Source organism: Anser cygnoides, chromosome Z (assembly GCF_040182565.1).
Source record: "Anser cygnoides isolate HZ-2024a breed goose chromosome Z, Taihu_goose_T2T_genome, whole genome shotgun sequence".
NCBI lineage: Eukaryota > Metazoa > Chordata > Aves > Anseriformes > Anatidae > Anser > Anser cygnoides.
Window position 1 is genome coordinate 58,048,728 of NC_089912.1, and position 26,026 is coordinate 58,074,753.

The window sequence follows — 26,026 nt, forward strand, 5'->3', positions numbered from 1 at the left end:
ATGGCAGTTCAGGCTCTATGATAGCTCTTTTTTTTTTTTTCTTCCTTCTGCTTGGGCTGTCAGATTGTGCTATTTATGGGAAGTTTATTTGAATTTGTGTCTGCTGGGACCTGGGTGGAGGTCACCAATGATTTCATGGAGCTGTAGGATACTTAGGACTTTCCATTACTAGCCATATGTGCTAGGGTCAGACAAGTGATCCATGGCCATACTCCAGTGGAAATACAGCTATGTAACTTAAGAAAAAGGTTCTTTTTGTTACTTCTTAATTTTTGAGTTTACGTAAGTCCTTTTAAATAGCTGAAAGAAGCTAGTGGCACAAGGGCATGTGATTTTTCTCAGTGAGCTGTGCTTTAAAGCAAAATAGTCCACATTTATAGTACTGTTATGATTTGGTGATAGGTAGCAAGTTCTCTATTTCTCCTTTACAGTTTATTGCTACTAAAAATGGCCTGGGAAATCCCTGGCTGTTCTCAGATCTTGCCTGCAGTTGGTCAAGGGGTGGGGTTTGGCAGCATAGCCTAGCTCATCTAGTAGGGAGCTGCTGCTGTGAGAGCAGGTCTGCGCCCCCAGCACCGACTCCTGGCAGCGCCTTCTTGTTTCCTTCTCCCTATGCCAGAAGGGATATTCTTCTGACCCACCAGGGAGCTGTTTCAGGGTAGTAAAGTAGCAGCAAATTTCTCTCTGAGATATCCTTCTGCTAACTTTTAGCCTAAAGTGGCTTGCTATGTTGGGTAGAGAGGTGGGGGATTACTTGGCAGGTTTTAGGGACAGAGTACAAAAAAAAATTCCACACCTTCAAGAATGCTCTGTGTGTAAATATATATATATATATATTTTTTCCCGGACCAAATGCTTGGTATTTGGTTTAGTCTCTTTATGCCATTGAGTGGCACATCTTTTGCCTCAGCTGAATATTCCCGGAGTCTCCTATTAACTTTTGCCAAGATTAGAAGCTGAGTGCTTTCAACCAGAAGGGTTTGATCTGTGGTGTTTCAAAGAAAGCTCACGTCTGAAAGGGTGAGAGCACAGTTCCTGCCTCAGTTGGCCCAAGCCTTTGTTACAGAGCAGTGGTACCCGAGGGTACGAGGAACTCTGGAAAATATTGACTTATTGACTTCATCTTTCCTCCATCACCCTCAGTACTTAGGTCCCTGACATGCCCTGAAAGGGACCCAGGTGGATCCTCCTACATGTGCAGCATCCCAGGGAGCATCTCAGGCTCCAGACAGCGTGTGCCTGGCCCAGCGAGTATTGAATAATTCATCCGAAGCAGAGTGCCCCGCACAACAGCCGGCAGCCGAGTGCGTCTCCCTTGCCTGTGAAGTGGGGAGATGGGGAGTTTGAAGCCCTCCTGCCTCCCTCATAGGGCAACACTGGGTTTTCTGGGCTCTGATCACTGGGTTATTGTTTAACGTGAGGCAAGTGTCTGCCTCTCTATTTTTTTTTTTCTTTAAATAAATAAATAAATAAACACAACCAAACAAAAAACAGGACAATGACAGGGAACACTTTGAAATAAGAGTAGGTTCATGGGTATGGAGAACTGATTTCTTCCTCACTTCTTTCCCAAGACCAGAGTGGAAGGAGGTTGCATATAAACATCTTTTTTGTTGTTGTTGTTGTTTTTTTGTGTTTTTTTTTTAATCATCCATTTTCATCAGTTTAGTGATGCACGTGGCTATAATTCCTCAGCTGGGCTGCTGTAGAGTACCAGACCTGGCCCTCAGAAATGCTGGCCAGCATCAGTTCCCACTTTGCATCAGGGAATGCCCTTGAGATGTTGCAGGGGAAGCCCGGCCGTGCTGCGTTTCAGTCATTTCCACACTTGTATTCAGTATATACGCGCGTGCTAACTTCCTTTTTCTTCTCCTTTCCTTTGACAGTGGCAGATCTGATCTCTTCTGAGCTCTTTGCAGCCTCTGGGCGACTAGGCCGTTGAACTCAGCGGACGGTTGCCATCTGTTCCCTGGGATCCTACCTGCCTTTTCTCTCCTCATCCCCTCCTGCGCACCCCTTCCCTCTGATAAAACTCCAGTGCACTGCAGTACTGCTATGGAGCCCAGGGAGACTTTGGGCAGCTCCCGGCAAAGGGGAGGCGAGGCGGATTTTCTGCCGGCCACTGTCACCTCTGCCAAGCCTCCACCGGCCTCCGGCTGCACGGGGGAGACGATGCTGCCTGCGGCAAGCTCGGGGAAAGGGATCCCAGTGAGTGGAGAGCGGATGGAGCCCGAAGAGGAGGATGAGCTGGCTTCTGGGAGAGATGTGGATTCCACTTCCAACGCGGACAGCGAGAAATGGGTGGCAGGAGATGGGCTGGAGGAGCAGGAGTTTTCCATCAAGGAAGCTAACTTCACAGAGGGGAGTTTAAAACTAAAGATTCAGACCACCAAGAGAGCTAAGAAGCCCCCAAAGAACTTGGAGAACTATATTTGCCCTCCTGAGATCAAAATCACCATCAAGCAGTCTGGGGAGCAAAAGCTTTCCAGAGCTGGGAAAAATAGCAAAGCAGCGAAGGAGGAGGACAGATCGCACTCCAAAAAGAAGGTAAGTCTTTTGCTTTCCTGTATCTTCCCTTGAACCAGTGCTTTGTGTCCGAGACACAACCTTCAGGCAGTTTACAAGGTCCTGCGTGGCTACAGAGGAGTCAAAGCCACGCGGGTATCGTCCTGTGGTGCTGTGCAAGCTGCAAAGGTGATCTTGAGCTATCCTTCAGGTGCACCAGTTCAGCAGGGATCAAAAGTTCAGCCTTGCCTCTTCCCTTTTTGTGCGTAATTGAGATTTAAGGTTCATCTTTACGTGAGTGATAAATGAAGGAGCCCACTTCTACACTGCTTTGTGTCTCAGCACTAATGCTTGAGCCTTTTGGCAGTTAAAGCTTTTGACTACATCTGTAAAATACAGGTATGTGCACGGAGAACAATTGAATCCATTCCTGTATACTGAGCGAACGGCTCCATTATTCTTGATTACAGCATTGTGCTAGCAACACTATAGTTATGCTTCAGAAAATACCTCCATTATAAATCTCATTCTTCCAGATGCTTATTATTTTCTTGAAATATCCTCCTAGAGAGAATTTTTTGGTAGCTTAAGCTAGGGCAAAAAAAAAAAATTGATATATTTTTCTTTTTTTTTGGTGTGTGTGATTTAGTCAAGAAGGGGAACAGGGTATAAAGAAAATATTTTCTTTTTATGAGCTGATTTCAGGAGAACCCTTTTTGTTTTCTTGTTGGTTTAATTTTCAGTAATGTGCTCTATGCTTGGATTTTTAAAAGAAATCGAGTTCTGCAGCAGCACTGGGGGGGAGCAGGGAGATGACACCTTGTGACTACTCATGTTATTTTGGGTGTAGGAGTGCTTTTTGTCCTAGGAGTCAGACAAAGGAGCCTTGGTCAGGCTGAGGCTTTATCACAATACAAATACTTCACTTGCACCTCTTAAGCAACATGAGGGCTTTGTGATGAGTTCAGACAGGAGTCCACATCTGATGAAAGATTCATGAACATCTCTAGCACCTGGACAAATGCATCTGGGATATAGGCTTGCACCAGTCTATAGCTCAGGGGACCACTTGGTCTTGCTGTTCAATGTAACTTTGATCCCTCACTGTGCAGAAGGTCCCCAGTTCTGTACTTCATACCCACGATGGATGCTTGAAGGGCTACATTAAGCCTGGAGGAGGCTACTTGCTAGTGGCCCTCTCAGGACCCAGTGTCCTTCACAGACTGACCTAGACCAAAAGTACGACAGCTCTAAATCTCTTTCTGAAACAGTAACGTTTCCCATTGACGTGAGACAGAGCCCAGGGAGGTTAACATTACTCACTGAGGGTACTTGCCTTAGAATCTGATCTTGTGGCAGGGAGAAGCCAAGGGGAATTTTTCTTAGAACCACGGTAAATGGCATATTCCTTGCACATGAAAAGTAGCACAGTGGAGTTTTGTTCTGGTAATAAGCTGGGAATAGGTTTTCCCACCTATTGAGAAGGACAGGCTGCATTCTTAGCGCTGGGCACTGTCTTATTTCCATTTCCTTATCCTCCCTGAATACTTGCAGCAGTCTCAAGGGAACCAGCAGTTGTGTGAGACTCTGCTCAGAGACAGCAAAGGTGTCGCAAGCAATCCCTCTATGGCCAGCAAGGGAGAAAAAAGACTTGTTAACCACTGCCTACTGCAAGTGGACTGTGAAGAATATGAGTGCTTAGAAATCAGACCTTTCATTTCTGCTTATCCCTCAGATGGTTGTGGAAGGCATGTTTGTTCTTTGATGTGGCTATCCAAAAAGGTTAAATAAATAAAGCTAGCTGTAATGAAACTTGGAGGGGGAAAGAAAGCAGTGTGGTGACGTTCAGGGTGAGACTTTAATTGCCGCAAGATAAGGAGTTGGAAAGAGGCGGATCACGGTCCACATGTGGTTGCATCCAGCCTGTGCTTGTGCTGCGAGGTCCGAGCTGGCTCGTGCTACATGCTCAGGCTGGGAGCGCTTGGGGCAGCGCTGGCCTAATCCGACCATTTAAAAAAAAATAGAGAAAACACAGCAGGTGGATCCTCTGAGCAGATGGGGAGAGGCCCGCCGCACCGGCGAATCGATTAGCATAACACCCAACGGCTGCCGCACAGCAGCTGCCGAGCTGGGGCCAGGCGGGCTGGAGGCGATGTGGCAGAGAGGAGTCCCCAGCAGGGATTTGGAGGACCATGGGGCTGTGATCTTGAGGGGTGTGATGCCTGGAGACCTGCACCCGGCATCCCTGGGGTGGTGAACATCCTGCATCCCTGCAGCCAGGCAGGATTTTGCACGCAGGTGGCTCTTAGCACTTGGGTTATAAGATCAGTATCTCGCATCAAGGGGTGGTGAAAGGCACTGGACAGGAGGCAAGCTGGAAATCAGTCGGAGAAGGGCTCAAATTAGAGTAGTGTGACTGCTCTAATGGCTGCTCATGTGTCTCGTGGCAGCTACAGAGATTTTGTGTGAAGATAGAGTTCAGAGGAAGCAGCAAGTTGCAACTCGAAATGTCCATCTGTGGGCTTTCCTGAGAGGAGCGTGCAGGTAGCTTCTGCAGACACTTGCAGAAATGCTGAAAGCTGTGGTAGTGGTTACAACGTGATTGTCACATTTAAATGATTCTGGTGGTTTTGATCTTGCAGTCACGTGTGCTCCTCCAGAGTTAGGCTGTTTGCCTGTTGCTTTAAACAACACAAACTCAAGAAAAAAATTAACTACTTGAAGCAGCAGGGAACAATGCACTTAAACTGGTGGGGCAGATATGCAGCTGGCATCACTCCACTGGATTTTTGCCAGGAGATATATATATATTTATAACATATTTCCCTCGTACATGGGCACAGTGTCATTACTTGAGTTTTATCTCCTTGCTTATGGACGCAGGGCATATATATGAGTCCCACAAACCTGTGTGTAAGGGTGCAGCTTGGGTTACACACAGTTCTCCAACGACCATGCTTGTGTCTTGGGAATGGGTTGTCCTATAGTGAATCTATCCTCTGCAAGGAGGAGCAAACTCTACTAGGACTTGAAAAATCACTTAAGTTTGTTGCATAATAATTTCAGTCACATCTCCAGTGGTCCCCAGTGCTTTGAAACACCTCTTCAGCATTCTTGCAGGAGTTTCAATACACACAGCGCAGAGGGCAAGTAATGAAAACATGGAAGCAATTTAAGTAACAGCATGTGGGTACACAAAGGACTGGTAATGCCAGCAATGTAAAAAGGGGCTGTGAACTGGGGATATAGTATTTATTCAGTGGCCACTTAGGGAGGAAGAAGATATGCCTCTTCCTAAGCTTTGCACTGTTCTGCTAATTAGACAGTAGGGGCCAGAGCCTGATTTCTAAAGCTGTGATCTGGGGTGCGGTGGTGATTAGAAGGGGGCTCTGCAGAGCTGCGATGCTCATGTGCTGGGGACTGTTTTTTTTTTTTCCCCCCTTTGATTCCACCAGCTGCTACAGTATATTAAAAGACGTAAACATACATTAAATACTTTCCTCATGTTTCTTTTCCGTGTGAGCAATTGCCCTGGGGATGTTACGCGATGGTGAGCGGGAGGGGAGGCGCTTGAGGAGAGCATGGGGCTGGGTGTGGTTGCCCTGGCCCCGAGCGGGACGGGAGAGCTCCAGCACTGGGAGCCTCTGCACCACAGCTTCAAGGCTTGGCCACAACCCAAGAACTCTTGGGTTTTAAGTCACGGCCTTGTCAAGTTTCACATCAGTTTCCCCCTCTTGAAGATAAGAGCAAAGGTAGCTTCCTACCCCTCTTCCAGGGCTGCTCAGTGGCTTGGGCTGTCCCTGGGGCTGCTTGTACAGCGGTCTCAAATTGTGGAGGTGTTTGCAAGTGTTTGCTCTGATTTCTGTTCTGTGCCTGGGGATGGAGTGGGCTAAACCATGGCCACTTCTAGACTGACAAGGGCTCTGTTTCATTCTGGTAAGGGGGAAGCCAGGAGCCCAAACGATAACCTGCCCGCCTGCTGCGAGCCCTGCAGGCACTGCTCTTGGTGCTGCTTTCTTCCCACCTGCAGCAGGGTTGCTCGATCCCAGTGCCCTTGGCATCCCTAGAAGTGCCTTTCCTTTGGGTAAGGGCAAACCTGCTGTCAGTTTGGAATGGCACTGAAAGCGTGGCACCAAATGCGAAGAAGCAATCCATCAGCATTCCCCGCTTGTCATGTAGTGTTTAACAAGACCCAGATGAGTAGTGGTTCCCTGGTTTTGTTTTTATTTCCTTCTCTCCCTCCCCTGCTTTCCTTCATTTGCTACTCTGTCTAGTTTTCTGTGTCTGCAAACACCTAATTTCCCACCCTCCTACCCCACTCCCTTCTTTAAACATAACCTGATAAAGTTTCTTTGGAGCTTCCATCATATGTGCAATGTCCTGCTACAGGGGATGTTAACTCATTTATTTATTATTGAACTTTTTTTTTTTTTTTGGAGAGCTTGGGATGGGTGAATGCATTTCGTTGCTGAGAAATAAGTGGCAGCAAGTCAGATGGAAGTAAAGTTTCCTTGTGGGCAGTCAGAGGAAGCTCTGTCCTTGGATTTTCCTGCAGTACTCCCTGCAGGTATACGCCATTTCTCCCCAGGAAGCAGTTCTAGCACCTTTTCCCTTGAAATTCTATTTATCTTATTCCTTTCCTCTGATTAGTCTCCCACAGGCAACTTTCTCCTCCACTTCCACCTCCTTGAGGACTCTCATTTGTGTGGTTTTTTTTCCCCCTTTGGACCCCTCCTTCTTCCACGCGATCTCGACCACTTCCACCCCCGCTTCCTTCCCCTTCTTTACATCGCTGACTGCACATTGCACTTTCCCTCCAGGTTCTTGTGTGCATCCGCATCTCTTGCTGGATTACCCCTGCACTGTATTCCTCTCCCAAGTGACTTGTGTATATGATCATCCAATTGCTTGAAGTGCACTATTATTTCCCCTTTGCTAAGGGCATCCCTGCATGAGTCAGCTCTTCCTATTGCAAACCAAACGTGGCTTGGGGAGTTGGTGTAAGTACTTGCTCCCTGCACTGCAAAAGGCTTAGCAAGGAGGATAAGGCACTTGTGCATCTGCTTGAAGTCCTAGGCTTTGATTTCATGGCTTTTTTTTTCTCTTTGTTTTCCAAAGGATGGAGCCCCTGTAGCCTCGTCATGTTTCAGTGCTGGGTTGGTTCCCACCCTTGCTTAGGGAAGCCTTGAGGCTGCTCTAAATGATGCTGGTGGCAGGTCCCTGAGGTGTACAGCAGCAGTGGAAGGTGAGGAGTAGGGGTATGGATCTCAGCCTCTGCCCTGGTCACGGGTTAGTAGGAGAGCCCCAGAAATGCCAGCACAGTGGGGAAGTCTTCTGTGAGTTGTGTTTAGGGGAACCTGGCTTTTGAGCAGGGGAGAGACCACTTCATAGCTGCTCTAATAGGCATGAGGCACCTGGTGCTTTTAGTCTTTCTGTACAAGCATTGGGGTGCAGAGTTACACAAACTCATCTCTTTGATCCCAGGTTTCTTTTGGCCAGCTTCTTTCTCCCACATTGTTGAAGGCACAAGTGAAGCAGCTGTGATTTGGTGCCCTCCCACCACAACCACCCTGGGCTCCCTCTCCAAAGGAGAACAGGAATGAATTTCTTCACAAAAACTTCAGAGCTTTGGAGGCCTCTTTTACTGTGAGCTGAAAACCACTCAGGTTCATCTCAGTCCTTGAAGATTCCTGAGATGCCTGGACTAGAACCTGAGTCTTCTTGGGCCTCCGTGTAGTAAACTGGGGGAGGCAGGTCCCACATGAAGATGATTCAGCCCTCACTGTGAAGTGTAGGGAGCGCTGGATCCCAGCTCTCAACAGTCCTTCTCCAAAGCCTGTTGAAACAGTGTCCGCCTCACATCATGTCATTCATATCTTGTGACAGGAATAAAGCAGAGTTTTTCTTCCAACTTGGTGTTCTGCCTGAGCCAGCCGATCCCCATTCTTCACTGTCTGTCTGCTCCCAAAGAATTGTGACTTTTTTTTCTGCATTTAGCCAAGTATTTCTTTAAGAAGCATGCATCTGGCAGCAAAGGGGTGGGTTGGGGAAATGTGAACGGCTTTTACTGCCTAACGCTGAGTGCCAAATGAGGAAGAGTTGCTGTATTTGATTAGCTGCCACATGACCAGGGCTTGTGGAGGCTGTCTGTGTCAAGGACCGGTTTTGTTTTGTAGCAGTCCCTCCCACGGTCGAGTTTCGCTGGCCCTCTGTGACATTTCCTTGTTCCCTCATGCTACGCCTCTCTCGTCAAACCGTGACAAAAATGTCCCCTCTGATGGTTTGGGATTGAGGAGATGCTGCAGGGCTTTAGAGGGAAGGAACAAGAACCAAAAAGGGCAGCTGGGGGTCTGGCTGGAGGTCCCGTGCTCCCCCCTGCTGAACTGCAGGGCTGGATGGGTGCTGCTCCCAGCAGCCTCATAAAGGTCTGGCCAAGTCAGTGCACGCTGGCTGTGTTTTGAAAGCACCAGGGCCTCCAGGCTAAAAGAGATGTGCTGGAGACGTGACATACTGGTGCATGCATCCAGAGCTGTAAGTCTCTGTGCTGCTTGTGTCTTCATTTGCAGAGGTTTGGGGATGCACAGGAGTGTCAGGCCTTCATGCATTCATTCATGTTCCTCCAGCATCTCCTTTTGCATGCAGTGCTCCCCCTCCTCTCCTTCCAGGCATGCCTGACCACAAATACCTTCTGATTTACCTCCAGCTTTTTTCATCTTTACTCTCTTTTTCACAAAGATGCACATCCAGCTATTCACCCTCAGGTCAGGTCTAATCTTTCACATGCTTCATTCCCAGCTGGGCTCCTTACTGACCATGTTCCCCTGCATGGTCAGTGGGACTGCATGATGGACTCATCTTGAGTTTATTTGAATGTAAAGAGGGGCTTCACTTGATGTTCTCAGCTTATTTGTTTTTTCCTCTCCTCTGAGCACTGAATTTTGTGAAAGCTGGTTTCTAACCATGTTCCTTTTCTGTGGCTTCTATGGTGTCTAATGATGAGTGAACTTATTGGCCCTTCCCTCTTCGGGAGCCCCTCAGAAGTCCTTTTCTTCTGTCCCGATAATTTGAACAAAATTTTTGAAATACTGCATCTTAAAGATTTTTGCCAAATTTGATTAAAATTGTTTGAAATACCATAAAAACCTTGAGGAAAGGGTCATGTAGTCAGGCAAGGAGTCTGTGTCCATTTGCATACACAAAAACAGTGTGATCACATTGTCCTTGTTTTCTTAGGAAACCAGTCTAAAAATATCCTGTGTAAACACACATTGTTTTGTTTTTTAACTCTGAGACTTTTCCAGCTCTTGAGACTTAAAATGATTCCATTTGATATGTGACCCCGGAGGACAAGTCCAGTTAGCTGTATTTTCATAAGAGCATTATTTTCCATTTCTTGCCATGACCTCTAATGTGAATTAGACCATTGGCACTTGGCTCCTTCATCTCAGGACACGAAGTGCTATTTGTACATCGTGATTATATTTGGACTCTGGGATCAGGCAGTTGCTGTCAGGAGAGGTATTCTCAAGGTCTGTGTGTGCACCAGTAGCAGGATATTGCTTCTGAGCAAGCCTCTTGACCTGGGAAAAGTTCTGCTGTTTTGGGGTAGTATCACCCAAAACCACCCCCCAGAGCTATGGGCTCGCAGAAAGGGCCAGCAGAAGGGCCAGGGTGTCTTACTACAGAAATGAGGTTGCCTATTTAAGATGTGGCCTGGACTGTGGCTTTGTGGAAGCCAGAGTTGCTGAAGATGAGGATGTGGTCATTCAAGATGAACAGTCAATTTCAGCTGCATTCGCAGAGCTAAGTGTATCTCTGCCAGCCTCGTTTCATCGTGTTCCTTTTGCAAATCAAAGTCTACTATGGAGGGCCATGTACGAAGGCAGCAGAAGAGACTGTCCTCCTTCAAGAAGCCCACAAACTCCATGGAAATTAAAGCAGGAGAAATGAAAACATCTTGTCTCTTAGTACAGTATGTGAAAGAGACTAATAAGATTAATGACTCAGTCAAGGAATCTGTCACAGGCTGGGGTAACATTCAGCCCTTCTTCATTGTACTGTGGTTGCTTAACCATAACACAACTGAACCTCCCAGATGGTGGCCTGATCTTAGCGTGCTGGCTTCTGGGAGCCAGTCGTCATCTTGTCACTGACATGGGGAATTTGTTTCAAAATTATTAACTCTCTGCACCTTTGGTAGCTTAATGATAAAAAATTATCCCAAAGAAGAGTTAGGGTTTGGTGTGGTAAGAGTCAACAAGTCCTCCAGTAAATATTCCTTACTTATCTTCTCATCAGTTTCTCATGGCTCGCTGTCTTACCTGGGTGGCAAGGTTTGTAGAGAGAGATGGTATCTTTTATTGACATCGGTGTTACGACAACTCCACCACTATAAACCTGGGTGGCTCATTGAGGAATTTCAGCACTTCACAGCCTTGTAGCTTCATGTGAGCCGCTCTTGATCCACACACTGAAAGATGAGAATCAGCCCCAAGGGGGTTTGCGGGTAATTTTCCCTTGCCCAATGCTCCTGGGAGGAATGCGGTGGCACAAGCAGCCACGCCAGAGGCCACAGCCAGCTCTCCTTGATGGCTGCTTGGCTCCGTTTGACAAGGAGAGGGCCAAGCAGTGGATGCTTGGATGTGTCACCAGCGATCACGCTCTTGCTTCGCTGTGGGGGCAACGCTGGTCGTTCCCAACCACGTGCTTCTGTAACACTCTTGGCAAACGCTTCCAAGGAGGATACATGAGAAATGGTTTCCTCATACTTTTGACGAAGAGTCAACACTAATTCCTAACCTTACTCGTTGCTCGTTGTTGTTGTTAGCCTTCGTTGCATCCCAGAATACACTAAAATATTGTCCTGGCTTATGTAGCTTCACTTGCTGTATTTTCAGGTGGGTAATTTGCTAAAAACTCACTCTTAAGGCTAATAAAAATATACTGAGGCAGATATCTTCCCACTGGGGAGCAGCAGCACTATCAGGTGCTTGATCAGCTGTCATTTCTGCCTCTCCTACCAAAATCTTTTCATCTGTAGGGAGAATCCCTAAATCAGTATCCTGTGTGGGGTGTACTAGCAGGGAGCTTGAAGGCACTTGTTTTGCCTCATCTTCCAAGGTAACTGGTGCTACTGAATTGATGATGTGCTTTACTACTTATAGCCCATGTATGTGCAGGTTAGATGGGGATAATTAACGTCGTGCCTGTTTGCTGACACTGCTTTCACCAGTGCTCAGCTGACTCTTTCCAAAGACAGCCTCTTACTTTCCCTGGAATGCTTCTCTTCAATAATTCATGTAATCGTTAGGACGAATTCCCTCCAGCGTTTTCTCTCTCTTGTCTTAATTCCATTGCATTATTTGTAATTACATTCCTGATTTGAAGGGTGTGGGGGAGCCCATTTCCTTCTGTGACTACAGCAAAGCAATCACCAGAAGAAGACCGTGATGGGAGGGATTGATCTGTCCTTAAGTCACTGACTCGGGGCATGGGCAGGAGCTGCTATTAGTCACTCAGGGACAGCAATTGCCAACGTGCTTCATGGGAATTTGGGAGGTGTGGGGCAGCTCCATGGGAGGGCAACACGTCCTTTGCTGCTCCCTGTGCTTCAGTTGGCAGACGTGGCACTTGACAAAGTCGTGCTTCATCCTTGGAGGCAACACAAGGCTTGGGTGCTTAGGTGAGGAGCCCTTGGTTCTGTTTGGGTCACCATTGAAATAATGGGAATTTAGCTGTTGATGTCAGCTAAAAGGCAGAGGAGGTTTCAAAGAAACAGGAGGCTAGCTTATGATGGACAGCCAAGTCCTCAGCCCGAGTGCAAGAGAGTGACTTACTCTTGGCTTTTTGCATCTGCAGGTGTTCCTGTTGCTGATGTGTACCTAAAATTTTTCACAGGTTTTGAGTTGTGAATCTCTTTGCAGCAAAACAAGGAAGTAGCACAGATGCTAATTCCTGTCTGAATAAGTCTTTTGCTATTATATTGTGAATTTGGCAACTGAACGTCACTTCCACCTGCTAAAACTTCGGTGTGTGGGCCATGGCCATCATGAAGTGCTGAAAAGGTGGGTTGGAAATCTGAAAACACCCTGTTATTTTTCTGTCTGTCTAGCCTGACTTCAGCTAATGAAACTCTGCATGAGCCTGGGGGGTATGGCAGCTGTGTGCTGGAGATACAAGTCGACTCAGTCCATCTTGGCCACATGGTTTAATAGGCCTCCGTGAAATCCCTGGGTCAGAGGCCATCCACCATGCCCATCTTTGTCACATCGCGGTGATGTGTATCCTGGCAGGTTTTTCTTTTTGTTCCCTCCCCGGCATGGAAAGAACCATCTGCCGGGTTGGCTTTCAGAAGAATTTTGAAAAATACCAATTTGCCTTTGTTCCAAGGGGAGGGGAGGGTAGCAGGACAGAAGGGGGAAGAAGAGCCTGACCTAAAACCAAGCCACTGTTTGCAGGGGTTTTAGAATAGCCCGTATTGTGTTTCCTACTCCCCAAGGAAGGGTTGTCCTCTTTCTTCTTTTCTCTTTGATTCGATTCCCTGCCACTCTGCAAGCGAGTCAGAAGCTGCAGCTGCTGCTGTCAGCTGGGAAGGGAGTCCCCTTGTTTAAAACCTATATGTTAATCCTTGGTTAGAAAAAGCAGAAGTGCTTTATGCTCCCCTTCCATTCCCCTGTGTTTCTGCTCTCCTGCAGCTTTGCTGCCTGCCCATGGACCTTGCCACTTTGTTTGGGCAATCTCTGTATTTTAAGCCCAGTCTCTTAGGAAATTGCAAGTACCTGGGACCATGTAGCTGCTAATGGTGCAAATGCACTACCTGCCTTTCAGGTCATGTTGTGCAGCTAAGAGGTGTTATAGGGACAGCCGGAGAGATTGACTGAAGGGAAAAAAGGTAACAGGTACAAAAGTGACTTTTATGTATGAATTGAAAGTTCAGGTAGCGGCTGACTAAACAGCCCCAATAAGGAACATGGGTAGCATAAAGCTCCATAAACAAATAAACCCAAAGACTGGCCAAAGCAACCAGAGCACAGCTAGTTTTTGAGCACGAGGAAGGAGTCGTAAAGGATGTCAAGTGTGTTGTGAGGTCTGGGATAAAATTACTGGGGGCTTTGCAAGTAAGGGAGGGGAGCTGTCTTCTTGTGGCTGCTAACACAGATGGATAGAAATGTTTGCTCAATGGGTCTGTGCTTTGTTCACAAGGAAAAGCTGGCAGCCCGGTGGGAGAGGAATTTAAACACTGAGGTAAGGAGAAAGGAGGATTTGGGCTCCGCCAGATGGAAACAGCCATGCAGGAAGCACCAGGCAGGGTACGATGAGTAAATCAGAGGCCCAAGAAGCTCAGAAAGGAACTTTATCAGTAGGTGTGATGGCACGGCTTTGAAGGGTGAACGTGAAGGGTGTTCTGAGGTTGAAAGGGAATTAAAAGGAAAAAAAATGATTTTGACTGCTGCTTTTTATCAAAAATATCTTATCTTTCCTAGTGTAACATGCTTCCAACTCCTCAGTTGGAATATATATATATATCATATATATATATATATATATCACAAAGATAGGGAGAAAGGAGTTTGATGATGGATGGCAGTGCCCTACAACTATCATGTCTGAACATTACCAAACAACATAGGTTTTCAGTGCCTCCATAAGTGTGTTTTCCATTTTGCAAGTGGAAAACTGAGGCAGAGAGAGGTGTCTTGCCCAGGGCCACAGCAGGGCCATCCCACCTTCTGCTGCTCTAATTTCATGTGCCGACCCCTGTGGCTTGGTGTATCCATCAGGCTCCCACCTCTGCCCATCAGTGGGGCTGCAAGGACCAACTGGGTGCCCCGAGGGTCCTCCCTCTGAAATAGGGTGTCATGGCGGGGCTGCATCCTGGGAACAAGGCTAGTAGGTGGCCAAAAGCTTGTGCCACATGAGCCCCTTCCCAGCAGATTACCCACGACCTCTGCTCCCCATTTTGGGTAGCGGGAAGGAGCCGGCAGCCGCTGTGCACACTCTCCCCTTCCCAGACCCTTCCCTGCCGTGGCCCCTTGTTAATAAAGAAGTGTAATTGGGAGCCCTCCCTCCATCCTGTCTGGTGTGAGGCCATTTGTGTGCTGCAGGAGGAGGGGCAGATCCGGCGCTGGGGGGGTGTTGGTAGTGGGGGGGAGAGGGAGGGAAAACTCTTTTGTTTGTTCTAGTAATTTAGGCCTCATGTATTTTTTATTATTCTTTTTGGTTTTAAATAACAATAAAACATTCTTGATCAGCTCCTGATAAAGGTGTGCTTCTGGTACGCAGAAATCTCAATAGCAAAGGGAACAAAGTACAATGGAGAAGTATGAAATCGAGCATTTTTTTTGTCTTAGTTTTGTCAGGAGAGATGCCACTAATTTTTAAACAAAACAACACAACAAACGATAAAAATGATTTCTGCACTTCGTACAGAGATCTCCCTGTTTCACCCCTGTATGCAGTTGGTATCTGCAACAGACGAAACCCGGAGCCCAGGGTGCAGGCTGCATCGATTACTTGGGTGTTACTGCTGTGTTTGCTTTGCATGCGCTCTGTGCAGCCAGGCCGAGGTGAAACATAGGGGAGTTGCTGTCTTTCCCAGCTAATGAATCTCCCTTTCTGCTTTATATGTACTAGCACATTGCCTTTGGAGTAGAGACTTTCTATTTTGTGTACTAACACACCAACTTTGCTGTTGAAATAGCTCTCCTATGCCTTCTGATTCTCCATCAGTTTCATTAAACTTTTTTTTTTTTAATGGGAACAATATACCAAAGAAAAAGTAACAAACACTTTCCTATTTCTTTAGCTTCAGTAAAACTCATCTTTAAACCTTCCCCAGGGGCCTGAACTAAGTTGCAAGCGTCTGCTCTGTGATGGGTGGGCTCTGCTATTGAAATGCTTGTGTTTCAACTGTGTGAAAGTTGCAGAAAAATGCACATGGGATAGGCAGAATTTATTTATTTTTTTTTAGGATAGAGAATAAGGTAATGGTGTGAAAGAATGAATTAGTTATGGCAAATCTTATTAGTGTCCATTGTAAGCAAAGACATATGGGAGCACTTGCAACATTATTCCTTGTTTATTCAGCTTCGTAACCGAAGCAAATTTTTTTGCATAGTGTCATTTATTTGGCAACTGGAGGGGTGTGGAAGGTGTGTGTATATGTAGCGGGAAGGGGGGGTGAGGGGAATGCTGTATTGGTATTCCATTAAAACTGATGCTTGGTGCTTTGTTTGTCAGGTTTTGGCAAGGCTTTTTGCTTTGAAAGCCATTCAGAGAGGATCGGAGCAGATGGCAGGGAGATCCTGTTTGTGTTATTTTTGGACATTCCCATTGAAAGTCTCAGATTGTTGTCCTTTTTCCCTCCCTCCCCCAACTCATGTATGTTTTTCTTTCTTTCTTCCTTCCTTTCCCCCCCTCCTTCTTGAGAACATTTTTTAAAAAGTGTATATTAATAATACAGCGTCCTCTAAAAGCTGTGTGTGTTTCTGACAAACTAAACTTTGGGCATCTTCTTACTGTCTCCCTACACTCAGAAAAAGTTGCAAGGGGGGCTGCCTCTTCCTGAAGCTGCATTAGGAGAGCAAGTTGGGTAGGGATGGGAAGTAAGGCTGCTCTTTTGGTAGGTTCAGCTCAATAGCAGCACTTTTTCCTCGTAGATTGGCAGCTGTATCAAGCCCAGACAGCAAGTTTAGATTGAGGGTCTTTGACAAAAACAACATTGGTGACTTGCATGACATGTGCTTATGACCTCTGTGGTCTTTAAGCCCTTTTGGTGGAGCAGGCTGGTTGTAGATAGACTGAAAAACTGAACTGTGCCCTGGCTCTTCATGGTGGTCTTTCCATGTCACTGGTGAGATTTGTTGGTCTTAGGTGGTGTGGAAGGCTTTTGTTCCACCACCGTCTGTGCCCAGATTGTGCTGGGAAGAGAGAACTTCATTGCCTTGCATTCCTGGTATAAGCAGTTTTCTCAAGCAGTAATTTAGCTTAATATAACACCGTTGGATACGTCTGCAGAGCGTTTCATGTGGAAACCTTCACCGAAGCCCTTCACAACCTTTGTGCAGGCAATCCAGCAAAACTGAACCTGGTCCAATCAGTTAAAGCACTTGGCTAGCCCTGGTCTATCGGTGAGGATGTGCATACACAAAGAAGATGGGAGGTCTTGGCTGGAATCAGTACCTAAAAGTTCAGGTGATTCACCCGAACCTCATCCAGATGATTAAATCTCTTAAACTAAGCTGGAAATCTCGTGGAAACAAGCTTTCTCATGCTTATTCTGTCAGTGGTTATTCCCAGCTAGAAGCAGATATTTAAATCCCCAAATCTTTACATCAGCTGATATAAGGATGTTTTTACACAGGACAAGGCTCTACCAGGATTTTAAGCTTTGGCCCAGGAAGCACGGAAATGTGAGCAAGTGAACTTCTCAGGCTTAGCTGAACTACCCTGACCCTGTAAGACAGTTTGGTTTAGGTTTTGTCTGAGTTCAAGTTGATGATTCATGTCGGTTTTTAGGTTGCTTGAACCTGTATACCCACATCCTCAATTATTTTCTTTCAACCAATGCGCTGAGGGAACCCACTTCAGAAAGTCTCATTTCATTTTTAATTGAGTAAGAACTCACAAGCCTGCCAGTTGTATCGCATCTGAGTTGCAATGCTAGCTGCAGGAGAAGTCTGCATGGATGACCCAAGGCGTGTGATGTCATTTGAAGTGCATTTCACTGGATATTGCAGGATTTTGCTCAGCGGCACTGACCTGTATGCCTGCCATATAAAGTTTGGCAGATCACTCTTGCTACCCACTGCCCCAGCCTTCCTTTTGGTGGGCAGACAGTGTTGCTTTTCCCTGCGCTGCGCTCGCAGCCCCCAGCAGGGCTTCCCTCGGGGAGCTTCTAGCGATAAGGGCTTTCCTGGTCTGGCACGCTGAGAGCAGAGCCAAGCTACAGCCACAGCCTAGACATAAAGCAAACTCGACCCACTATTTATGTAGTTACTTAAACATGATTTAGCCTAAATAATGCTCACTGTGACTTGGCCAGGGGAGGAGAAGAGAGGGGCTTGTTTCTAATGAGCCAGGAGACAGCACAATTAATTACATATGAAAGACAGATAACAGACAGCAAACTGTCTACAGTAGGGAGAAACAAAATACCGATGTGAACAATTAAAGTGTCCACGTGACGGAAGGGTCAGCAGTTTCTCATAGAGCGGGCGGCTGGGTACGGCCCCAGGAGAGTGGTGAGGGATGCTCGGGGGGGCAGCGGGGCTAGCATGGGCTTTCTGGGCCATCCGCAGTTTTGCTGTCAAAGTTGAGCAGGCGCTTCTGAGGCTGACAGGCTGCGCTCTGGGCATTATTTTCATCACATGCGCTTTTGACAGTGGGATTGTTAGCTACTAATCTCGGTGACACGTGAGTTGGGGAGAGGAGCGGCTGAGGTGGGAAAAGCAGAGCAAAGGCTCTGGAGATTATTAGATACCTGCCTTAGTATGATGCAGGCCGTGAGGCAAGATGAAGGAAGCTTTTCTTCCCTTTTTTTTTTTTTTTTAAATTATTCTCATCACCTTCCAGATGTGGAAGCACAAATCTCAGCTGCCCATACGTAAAGGGGTTGAATTCTTCAAGGAGCATGGTCAGAGGTTTGCACCTTCTCCTCCCCCTCCCCAGCTGCAATATTGGAGCCTGTCATAAGTTATCCTTCCTTTCATCCTCCCCTCCCTGCAAGCCTGTCCCGCAGTCAGCCCTTGGCTGTAAAGATTTGAAGGTAAAGGCCGATGGATTAGCCTAGGGAAGGGCCAAAGGTTAAATGAGCGGGGCTAGCAGCAGGCAAAGGGCTACGATTGAAATATTTGCTGAATGCTGACAGGCAACAGAATAGAGGCAGACAAGTGGCAAATTCCTGTTTTCTCCTCTAATTGAGAAAATATTTTGAGTGGTATTCAGTCAGACTGCAAAACGAGACTCTGGGAAAGTCAGCCAGCCAGTCCAAATGGGAGGGAGAGGAGGGGAGGACACTTGTCGAAAGACCCCTCCAGCTGAACCTGTTTCCAGAAATTTTTTGCTTATGCTTATGGAAATCCCTGGAGCCTGATGCTTGCAGTTTTCTTGGTCATTTTTCCAATGCAATTGCAATATCAAAATACTGCTACAGTGAACTCAAAATATCTCCCTAAGAGAATTTGACCCCTTTCTGATTTTATTTTGCTGTCACAGAAGACTTGCTTTGTAAGTCTAGCTCCTTTCATGGTTTATACTGCTCACAATATTGGTATTAGAGGGGCTTGCATGAAAAATCTGGGTGTTGTTGAGGATCTGGCTATCATCTGTTGGTCAGAAAGTAAATGAGCTGTTTCAGTACACAGTGTGGATGAGGTCTAATTGTGTCAGTAAAACATGACAATCATTCAACCCTTGAGTACATCCACTCCGTGTAGACAATATTCAAGTCAGAATAATGAAACGTTCTTCAATAACTTTCTCAATCTGAAATGAGGTTGTGCAGGGAGAAAGGGATTGGGAGCAGCATTTCTCATCGGGGTAGTTCAGGGTGGAACCAAAGGGACTTCATGGTGACCATACCCCTCAGTTGTGTTTCTCCTGTTGGTAAGGGTGGTGGCATCAGTTTCAGCTGTTGCTGATACAGTCATAAAGTCAAAGCTGGTACTGATGGAGATGCACTCGCCTGCACTTTGCCATTAGCAGTGAGGGACCCTGTGGCAGCACTTGCATGATGCCTGCACATGGGCACAGTCATTGTGAACGTGTAGCACAGCCTGCGCATTGCTCTGCATCAGGAAACTGAGTCCAAGCGATGAGAGAAATTTTGTTTGGTGCGTCACAGATCAGCTGCATTGACTCCTGCTTCAGCTCAGCACCACATCTCTCCTGCTTGCTCTCAGACATGGGAGGCTTTGGTGGCACTTGGGAGAAGGGAATTCTGTCCAGGTGTGGCCTGATTTGACCAAAAGTACCCCACTGGCCTTTCACACCCTGACATTTTCCTCCAATGGGCGATTTAATCACTCACATCCCCTCTGCCCTAAGCCTTCTGCCTCACCATTCCCCAAATGCTCCTGCTAAAGCTGGTGATGTCCTGAGAAGGTTTCAATTAACATAATTTCCTTTTACTTAGAAATCTGTGGTTAGTTAAGGAGAGGAGAAGAAGGGAAAGAAAGATGTAGGAAGAAGCAGTTCCTTGAGCCAAAAAGCAGCATGAGGGTCAGCAGAGTTTACATTTCTTTCTATATGCTTGTGCCATAAAACTTAGAGATGGGCTTATAAAGTGTTTTTTTGGAAAATGCCATAGCTGCCAATACAAGCTGTAGTGGAGGAAGGTTTTGGCAGGGCTGTATCGTGTTTGTGGCCAGCAAGTTATGTTGCATTTGGTCCCACAAAGGCTTATGCTCCTTAAAGATACCCAAGAGAAGTTCATAAGCTTTTTTTTTATAGACAGTATGGGCTTGGCTACAGATGTTAGCATTCATCAACAGGTCCAAAACTTGTCTGTTGTTAAGCAAATGGAAAGAAAGCTTGCCTTGCTTTATGGATCATCTTCAAATGGGGTATGCTGAGGTCTGATTCCCTTCTGCCTGCCTTGCCTTATGCCTGGAGTGTGCATGACCTGGTTGGTATTATTGCTGCTCCTGGAACAAGTCAAGGAACATTTCCAGTCGCACAGCCACAAAGTGGCTGGAGTGTTGGATGTTCAGCATTGCAGACCTGTGTCTAGTTTGGGGAGTCCTTTATTAGGAGCCTTGTGATGGGAGTAGGCAGCATGTTCACCACCTCATGGTAGGGAAACTGAGGCACTAACAAGCCTCCCTCTGTGTAAATCTCTGTATCAACAAGAGCTGAAAGTGAAGCCCCAGCTCATTCGGTTACCCAGCCATCCTCTTGCCTTTAAATCATGGGTCTGTCTTGACCTTCCTGTACCCCTCTTGGTTGCTGCCCGGGTTGCACAAGTGAGAACAAAGTGAGACTTGTTTGCCTCGTCCAAAGAGCTCACTCAAGCAGGTGATTGTCTTGCCTGCTTTTTCAGTCCCAAAACAAAGTGCTGAAAGTGTTGTCCTGTGATGTATAACATCCCGTATATTCTCCCGGGACTGAATTTTGCTTTCTGAGTGCAAGTGGCACTGAAAGGAAAAGAGGTCAAAATTGCAGGATACAGGGAATAATTCCCAGGTGCCGAAATTAGGAGAAATTTGAGCACTCCTCTGTGCTCCCCATGGAGTAGGGAGCAAGAGAGCTTTAATGGCTCTAGTTGTAATTGCTAAAGAGCAGGAAAAAAAAAAAAAAGAACAGCAGGATGAAAAGTCAATCAAAATCAGCTAATAATAATAATAAAAAAGCTTTTTTTTTTTTTTGTGGGTGTGTGTCTCTCTCTGTGTCTGTGTGTGTGTGCTGCATTATATTTGCATGAAGGTGTGGATCTTAAACTCCAAAGGGGTTTGGGCCTCAAAATTCATGTGTATCCAGCATGCAAACTATGAAATCAGAAACATATGGGTTTTGGCTTAAAATGAAAATATCAAGCCATTGAAGTTCCTCTGTTTTGATTTCCCTCTCTGCAAATCAGGGATATGACAGCACAGGTCATCCTCTATGAAAAAGGAGGTAGTTTCTCAGGTCTACAATCACTCTGAACACTGAAGTTTCATTCTTGTTTCATTTTGTTTGGTCTGCTCTAGTTTCTAGTCAAAACTAGAGAAATACAAAGGATTTTGAGTCAGTGATGCTTTTGGTTTTTGTTTGAATTTGAAGACCCAAAAATGAAAGAAGGGGGGGAAGGGAGACAGGAAATACAAATTGAAACTAAAAAGGAGACATGAAGAAGCCCAAGACAAATGGAAAGTCTGAGCTTTGCCGGGGTCCCTTCAGCTGTGACAATATGAAGCTTGAGTTAAACCTGAAGTGGAGAACTGCAGCAGAAACAGAAGAGCCTCCCTCAGGGGAATGGTAAGTCTGTCCCCCATCAAAGGTTTTGGTTTCTAAAACGACACCCATAATATCAATATCTTTTATTAGAGTTTTTTGTGTGGAGAGCCATACTGGTATGGAAATCAGTTTTCAGGGGAAACTGAGGCTCAGAGCTTTAACCTGAGTTTCCAGAGTCTATTTGTACAGTACATTGCTGTTTCAAAAAGCTTATTTTTCACAATTTCCAGGCTAGTGCTATTATCCAGGGTCTTTTACTTAGTCACTCAGGATTTTCTGTTGAGAAGAACCAGCTTCTGACAAGAAGTTTCGAAACTCACCCAGTTCACACAGGAATTTTTTATTATTATTTTTTTCCCCTTGTCCTGGGTGGTTTGTGGTTCTTAGTGGCTCTCTTCTTAAGAAGAGGTTAACAGATCCTCCTGCCAGCCCCACAATACAGCATTTCAGCAAAGTAGTGACTGAAAACAAGTCTGGGTAAATGTCTTGTTTGGGTGTTTGTAACCTGACTCAGCAGCTCAGACCTTGATTTTTATCTTCTCAGTGAGTGGGTGGGTGGGAGAGACAGGTGATAACAGTTCAAAGAAGTAGAGTTTCTAACATCTGAGGCCAAAAAGAGGGATGGTGTTTTACAGTAAGGGATATGTACTGGGATATTACTAATTCAGCTGCATGCACCATTTCTGTAGCCTTTTGCAGCTAGAATAGTGGCTTATCCATTCCTGTTTCAACAGGACATTTATGTGGAATATTTTAGAAATTGTAAATATGCTTAATTGTAAATATGTTTTATCCTTACCCCATGACTCTATTTATTACTTGTGAGGCAAATATGATGGCCGAGTATAGGTGAAGTAACATGGGTGGGAATTGAAGGAAAGGAAAAATTTGAAGTTTGGTTGGGAATTTCTCCCCCAGACTTGGAATGAAAGAAATCATCTCTGTCTCTCCCCTCTACTCCCCCCCCCCCCCCCCCCCCAAAAAAAAAAAAAGCATAATTCCTTTTTCAAATGAAAAGTGCAGAAATCAGAGCATTTTTCAGGCTTCGGACATCCACCAGAAAATCTACGTTGCTTTCAGGAATTTCATATGAAAATAAAATGGCTTTTTTGGCTAGATCTGAGTGAGCATGGTTTTTGTTTTGTTTGTTTGTTTGTTTTTTAAACCAACAGCACTGGAAACCCAGTCCAAATAGAAGATTTATAAGGGTTTGGATTCCTCTGGTGGTTTTGACTCAGGCCTTTGAAGCCTGCGGCAGGCCCAAGGAGCAGGCCTAAGCCTAATGGCTGCCCCCCACCCCCTAAGGGATTCAGGGACTTTTAGCCGTGCTTGGTCTCCCTTGCCACAAGCTAGGCTGACTGCTGGCCTTCTGCTCACACTTGCTTCTGACTTGCCTATAACTGCCCTGATTCTGGCAGTTTTAGGTCTGGCTCTTGTGGGGATATGAGACAAAAGTCCTATGGCTTTTCTTGTCATTCACTGCTGGCATGGGGGCTCAGGTCCTGGCTGGCCACCTCTCCTATTGGATTTGCAGCCTACTGCAACTCAAAGCCATGTTTGTTTGTTTATTTTTCCCTCTGAATTTCCAAACTGGATGCTGGAGCAGCTGATAAAAGGATTTGAGGGAGGGCAAAGGGCCTTCAAACTGCCTAAGGGGAGTAAAATGAGATCTGCTAGCTCAGGTGAGTGTTGCTGACAAGCCCCAGTGCCTGGTGGCATGGTGGCTGTCAGGTGGGGCTCTCAGGGCAGAGAGATTCAGGCCTTCAGGCTGCTCTCACATCTTTCATGCGTTATACTGCCTGTGTAGTTGGGCTTCCTTGGCCAGCCAAACATGTCACCAATAGCCCCTGAGTATGTTCTCCCCCTTGACAGCATGGTTAGGCACTATACAGCACTGGGGAAGCTCCTCCTTAAAGGTCACAACATCCTTTGGTCTTTGGGAGGCCTACATGGGCAAACACAATCCCTCCAGTTTTGCTCCTAGTGGTCTCGTAATAAATAGTTCCTGCTGGAGGCTGAATGATCCACGTCTTAATGGATGTTTTGTCTGGATTTGTCCAATGTTTGGATGGCAAAGTTTTTGAAGGTCCAGAGGCTTTGTTGGCATAAATCAAGGATTCATAGTTAAAGGTGTGCTAGATTACAGATGGTCCTGAAAATGTATGATCTGCGAAGAACCAGAATTTCAAAGTGTCACACCAATATTGTAGTCAGGAGAAGACAACATCTTCACTTAACCCACTATGTAGATGCAAAGTATTTTGGAACCTCGGTATACAAAGTGTAAATGTAAAATTTTATTTATTTATTTATTTATTTTTTCCTGGGGTGTTTAGGTGGTTAAAAGCGCTGGGCAGAGATGTCAAAGGAATTCACCTGCTGCAAGCCTGGGATCAGGCATATTGCAGCATCCACAAAGGCTTTCACTGGCAGCTGCAAAATGGGGAGCATCTTTATTCTCTTCACAGGATGAATCTGTTGGTTTTCTGGGAAGCTGAGACCCCATGAGGTGCACAGTGTTCACGAGTCAGCTTGGATACCATTAGCTCAGTGTTGATCACTCCCACATCATAAATCAAAACAAACAACAATAACAACCAAAAAAAAAAAAAAAAAGAATCAGAATCACAGAATCGTCTAGGTTGGAAGAGCCCTCCAAGATCACCTAGTCCAACCTCTGACCTAACACTAACACATCCTCCACTAAACCATAGCACTAAGCTAACTAAAGCAAACTAAAAGTACCAGAAATATTCCCTCCTCCCCCCAAACTCTTCCCAGTTTTCCCTACTGCTCTCATCAGTGCCTTATTATTGACTTTATTTCAGTTCGTTGTTGTTATTAACTGGGGAATTCCGATTTAATGGTGTATTGGACAGATTGTGCTTGACACCATTCTCCTTTCCTTCCATGCTATTTTCACAGAATAATGTGAGACCATCTCTGGCAAGCCCCCTTTTGTTTAAAAGAAAATCTAACGGAGGATCAGATTAATTGTTGGCTCTATGTGCTTTTCTGTTCACTGAAACATCTTCCCATTGTATAGTAAAATCAAATGTAAAGACTTTGGAACTTGACCTGGCAGGTGTCAGCTCTTGGGAATACGAATGTTCAGCTGTAGGAATAATTTCTGTTGTAGCCACACTGTGAAAGTAATTAGGCAGAGGATGCAGTAAGGTACAAGGGAATGACTCTACGGAGGTGCTTCGTGGTGAGGTCATAAACCACAGGAGCAGCATGTGGATCGGCTGGTGATGTCAGCCAAAACCTGCAGTGGAATTTGGCTCCAGGGTGGGAGAGGACTTCTCTGACTCTTGTTGTTGCTGCTGCTTTTAACGGATCAGTTCCCAAAGCTGGAGGCCCTGCTGTGGAGTGGATGCAGCAGTGTTAAAGGAGGAAATGTTGCTGTGTTTCAGTTCTAGGCGATCTTCTGCTTTCTATTTCCACTATCACAAAGCATTTTGCATTCACAAAGCATCTCTTCCTTTTTAAAAGCTGCAAGTAGGCTGCTTGGATGAGGAAAAAACTGGCTGGATAGCCGGGCCCAAAGAGTTGTGGTGAATGGAGTCAAATGCAGTTGGAGGCCGGTCACTAGTGGAGTCCCCCAGGGCTCAGTGCTGGGGCCAGTCCTCTTTAATATCTTTATCGATGACCTGGATGAGGGGATCGAGGCCACCCTCAGTAAGTTTGCAGATGACACCAAGTTAGGTGCATGTGTTGATCTGCTCGAGGGCAGGAAGGCTCTGCAGGAGGATCTGAATAGGCTGGAGCGATGGACTGAGGCCAACTGTGTGAAGTTCAACAAGGCCAAGTGCCGGGTCCTGCACCTAGGGCACAACAACCCCAAGCAGCGCTACAGGCTGGGAGATGAGTGGTTAGAAAGCTGCCTGGCAGAGAAGGACCTGGGAGTACTGGTTGATAGCTGGCTGAATATGAGCCAGCAGTGTGCTCAGGTGGCCAAGAAAGCCAACAGTATCCTGGCTTGCATAAGAAACAGTGTGGCCAGCAGGGCTAGGGAAGTGATTGTCCCCCTGTACTCAGCTCTGGTGAGGCCGCACCTCGAGTACTGTGTTCAGTTTTGGGCCCCTCGCTGCAGGAAGGACATTGAGGTGCTTGAGAGAGTCCAGAGAAGGGCAACGAAGCTGGTGAGGGGTCTGGAGAACAAGTCTTATGAGGAGGGGCTGAGGGAGCTGGGATTGTTCACCCTGGAGAAGAGGAGGCTCAGGGTCGACCTTATCACACTATACAGGTACCTTAAAGGAGGCTGTAGCGAGGTGGGGGTTGGTCTATTCTCCCACATGCCTGGTGACAGGACGAGGGGAATGGGCTAAAGTTGCGACAGGGGAGGTTTAGGTTGGATATTAGGAGGAACTTCTTTACGGAAAGGGTTGTTAGGCATTGGAATGGGCTGCCCAGGGAAGTGGTTGAGTCACCATCCCTGGAGGTCTTTAAACGACATTTAGATGTTGAGCTTAGTGATATGGTTTAGGAAGGGCTTGTTAGTGTTAGGTCAGAGGTTGGACTTGGTGATCTTGGAGGTCTCTTCCAACCTAGACGATTCTGTGAATCTGTGATTTTGTATTAG

General features: G+C 46.3%; 1 protein-coding gene across 8 annotated transcripts in view; it reads left to right on the forward strand.

Annotated features, from left to right (window-relative positions):
• Positions 1–26,026, forward strand: part of SETBP1 (SET binding protein 1) — a 257,073-nt gene that overhangs the window by 16,098 nt on the left and 214,949 nt on the right. For 7 of the 8 annotated variants that reach the window (XM_066988777.1, XM_066988775.1, XM_066988769.1 and 4 more), the window contains one exon: positions 1,887–2,547. In XM_066988777.1, coding sequence (XP_066844878.1) covers positions 2,056–2,547 — 492 coding nt within the window. In that variant the 5' untranslated portion in view covers positions 1,887–2,055. Of the gene's footprint in view, positions 1–1,886; positions 2,548–20,976; positions 21,463–26,026 lie in introns of those variants that run through there. The other variant, XM_066988776.1, reaches the window with a different exon arrangement.